Source organism: Miscanthus floridulus, chromosome 5, assembly GCF_019320115.1.
Source record: "Miscanthus floridulus cultivar M001 chromosome 5, ASM1932011v1, whole genome shotgun sequence".
Lineage (NCBI taxonomy): Eukaryota > Viridiplantae > Streptophyta > Magnoliopsida > Poales > Poaceae > Miscanthus > Miscanthus floridulus.
Window position 1 is genome coordinate 110,293,822 of NC_089584.1, and position 3,660 is coordinate 110,297,481.

The 3,660-nt window shown below is 54.0% G+C and overlaps 1 protein-coding gene across 1 annotated transcript; it reads right to left on the reverse strand.

Annotated features, from left to right (window-relative positions):
• Positions 1-2,790: 2,790 nt before the first annotated feature.
• Positions 2,791-3,318, reverse strand: LOC136455111 (uncharacterized). Its single transcript, XM_066455265.1, has one exon. The coding sequence runs from the start codon at positions 3,316-3,318 to the stop codon at positions 2,791-2,793; it is 528 nt and encodes a 175-aa protein (XP_066311362.1).
• Positions 3,319-3,660: the final 342 nt, after the last annotated feature.

Consider the following 3,660-nt stretch of genomic DNA (forward strand, 5'->3'; position numbering starts at 1 on the left):
TTCTTCAACCGGTTGTATATTCTTGGCTTGAGGCCATGTAGGATCATGCCGTTGGCACGTTCTACTTGCCATTTATCCTAGGGTGTCCTATGGCCAACCAGGCCACACGGATGTGGTGGTCATCGCAGAATGTTAGGAACTTGTGGCCGGTTAATTATGTCCCATTGTCAGTGATGATGGTGTTTGGAACCCCAAATCTATGGATGATATCAGTGAAGAACAACACCGCTTGCTCATATTTGATTTGATTGAATGAACGAGCCTCGATCCACTTAGAGAACTTATCGATCGCTACCAGCAAATGGGTATAGCCCCCGAGGGCCTTTTGTAGAGGCCCAACCATGTCCAGCCCCCACACGACAAATGGCCATGTAATGGGGATGGTTTGGAGGGCTTGGGCCAGGAGGTGCGTCTGTCGCGCATAGTACTGGCATCCCTTGCAGGAGCGTACCAGCTTGGTGGCATCAGCAACTGCCGTTGGCCAGTAGAACCCTTGGTAGAAGGCATTTCCAATGAGCGTCCGAGGCGCTGCATGGTGCCCGTAGGCTCCTGCATGCAAATCCTAAAGTAGGGCTTGGCCTGCCTCGGTGGTGATGCATTGTTGGAGGACACCAGATGGGTTTGCCTATACAGCTCGCCATTGTTGAGGACGTAAGTTTTGGCTCATCATGCAAGCCGTCTGGCTTCGGTCCTGTCTACAGGAAGCTCTCCTCGAATGAGGCAATCAAGGAACGGGACTCGCCAGTCCATACCTTGGTTGACCTCGGGAGGCTCTGCATTGATTTCCATGGCCTTGGGCTCGGCCACAGGGATCTCAGTGACAGAGGGGGCCTCGGGCCCTGCGGTGGGCCCGACCGGTGGGCCCTCTTCCGCCATCGAGGTGTAGTCGATGGAAGGTTTATGGAGGTCTCTGGCGAAGATGTTCGGGGGGACCAAGGCCCGCACTGACGCCATCTTTGCCAGTTCGTCCGTGGCCTTGTTGATTTTTTGCGCAATGTGGTTGAGTTCGAGACCATCAAACTTGTCTTCTAGGTGATGTTCCAACTTGCAGTATGCCTCCATTTTGGGGTCATGGCAGTTCGACTCCTTCATCACTTGATCGACGATGAGCTGCGAATCACCCCATACATTGAGACACCGTACTCCAAGTTCGATGGCGATCTGTAAACCGTTGATGAGGGCCTCGTATTCGGCTGCATTGTTGGAGGTGGCGAAGTGGAGCCGAATCATGTAGCGCATGTGCACTCCGAGGGGTGAGATGAAGAGTAGACCTGCACCTGCCTCGGTCTTCATCAGGGACCCGTCAAAGTACATGGTCCAGCATTCCACCTGGATTTGAGCAGGTGGCAGTTGGGTGTCGGTCCACTCCACCACAAAATCGGCCAAGGCCTAGGATTTAATTGCCTTCCGAGGTGCAAAAGATAGAGCTTCCCCCATGAGTTCCATAGCCCACTTGGCTATTCTACCCGAGGCCTCCTAGTTCTGGATTATCTCTCCCAGAGGGAAAGACGACACCATGATCACCGGGTGGGACTTGAAGTAGTGATGCTTCTTGCGTCGAGGCAAGACTATGGCGTAGATCAGCTTCTGAATGTGGGGGTAGCGTGTCTTAGTCTCGGAGAGCACCTCGCTGATGAAGTAAACAGGTCATTGGATGGGTAAAACATGCCCCTCTTCCTACCTCTCGACCACTACGGCCGTGCTGACCACTTGGGTCGTTGCGGTGACGTAGAGTAAGAGGGCCTTGCCCTTGGTTGGTGGCACTAGGACGGGAGGATTGGTGAGCAGTGCCTTGAGCTTGGTGAGGGCTTCTTCAGCCTCGAGGGTCCAAGAAAAGCGTTTGGATTTTCTCAAGAGGCGGTACAGGGGCAAGTCTTTTTCGCCAAGGCACGAGATGAAGTGGCTCAGGGCCGCAAGGCATCCCATAACCCTCTGTAGTCCCTTGAGGTTTCGGATTGGTAATATGTTGGTCATGGCCGAGACCTTCTCTAGGTTGGCCTCGATGCCGTGCTCTGAGACTATGAATCCTAAGAGCATGCCTCGAGGGACCCCGAAGACACACTTCTCGGGGTTGAGCTTGATGCCCTTCTCTCTAAGGCATTTGAAGGCTATCTCCAGGTCATCAATGAGATCACTAGCCTTTTTGGACTTGACCACGATGTCATCCATGTAGGCCTCGATGGTTCGCCCAATGTGCTCGCCAAAGACCTGGGTCATGCATTGCTGGTATGTGGCCCCTGCATTTCTGAGGCCAAACGGCATAGTCACATAGCAATACATGCCAAATGGGGTGATGAAAGAAGTCGCGAGCTGGTCAGATTCTTTTATCTTGATTTGATGATAACCAGAATACGCATCAAGGAAAGATAGGGTTTCGCATCCCGTAGTGGAGTCAATGATTTGGTCGATTCGAGGTAATGGGAATGGGACTTTTGGACATGCTTTATTCAAACCGGTATAGTCTACACACATCCTCCACTTCCTGTTTTTCTTCTTAACTAATATAGGATTAGCTAACCACTCCGGATGCGATACTTCCTTGATGAATCCGGCCACCAAAAGCTTCTGCACCTCCTCGCCGATGGCCCTGCGCTTTTCCTCATCGAATCGGTGCAGGCACTGCCTCACCGGTCTGGAGCCAGCTCAGATGTCCAAGGCGTGCTCGGCGACTTCCCTCAGTATGCCCGGCATGTCCGAGGGACTCCATGTGAATACATCGACATTCGCATGGATAAAGTCAATGAGCACGGCTTCCTATTTGCTATCGAGGGTGGCGCTGATCCTCAGCACTCAGTTGTTGGGGCAGGTGGGGTCGACTGGGATGAGCTTGACGGCCTCTGTGGGCTTGAAAGTCCCAGCACGACGCTTGGGCTCGGGTGGCTCGCTACCAAGTCGGTCGAGGTTGACGATGAGGGTCTCGGCCTCCACAAGAGCCTTGGCGTATTCGATGCATTCGATATTGCAGTCGTATGCATGCTCGTATGTGGACTCGATAGTGATGACGCCGTTGGGGCCCGACATCTTGAGCTTGAGGTAGGTGTAGTTGGGGATCACCATGAACTTGGCGTAGCATGGGTGCCCCAAGATGGCATGGTAGGCCCCCTTGAACCAAACCACCTCGAAGGTAAGGACCTCCTTGCGGTAGTTGGAGGGAGTGCCGAAGTAGACGGGCAAGTCGATGCACCCGAGGGGTCGCATGCGTTTCCCTGGCATGATGCCATGGAAGGGCGTGGCATTACCTCGGAGCCGCGACTGGTCGAGCCCCAGGAGTTCTAGGGTGTTGGTGTAGAGGATGTTGAGACCGCTACCTCTGTCCATCAACACCTTGGTGAGCCAGGTGTTGCCGATGATTGGGTCGACGACGAGTGGGTACTGCCCGGGGTTTGGGACGTAATCGGGGTGGTCATCCCAATCAAAGGTGATTGCCTCCCGAGACTAGTCAAGGTACCGGGGAGTGGCCACCTTAACTGAGAAGACCTCCTGGTGCTCCCTCTTTTGCTGACGTGCCATGAGGCCCGCTGAAGGCCCGCCAAAGATTATGAAGGCCTTGTACACCTTGGGGAACCGTCGTCCTTGTCATTGTCCCTATCGTCGATGTCCCTCTTCTTGGCATCGTCGTTGGGGAGCCCAAGTTGGCGTAGTAATGCCGGAGCATGGTGC

Excerpts from the sequence above, each read along its gene's own strand:
- LOC136455111 (XM_066455265.1), bottom strand. The coding sequence starts at position 3,318 with ATGGACAGAGGTAGCGGTCTCAACATCCTCTACACCAACACCCTAGAA.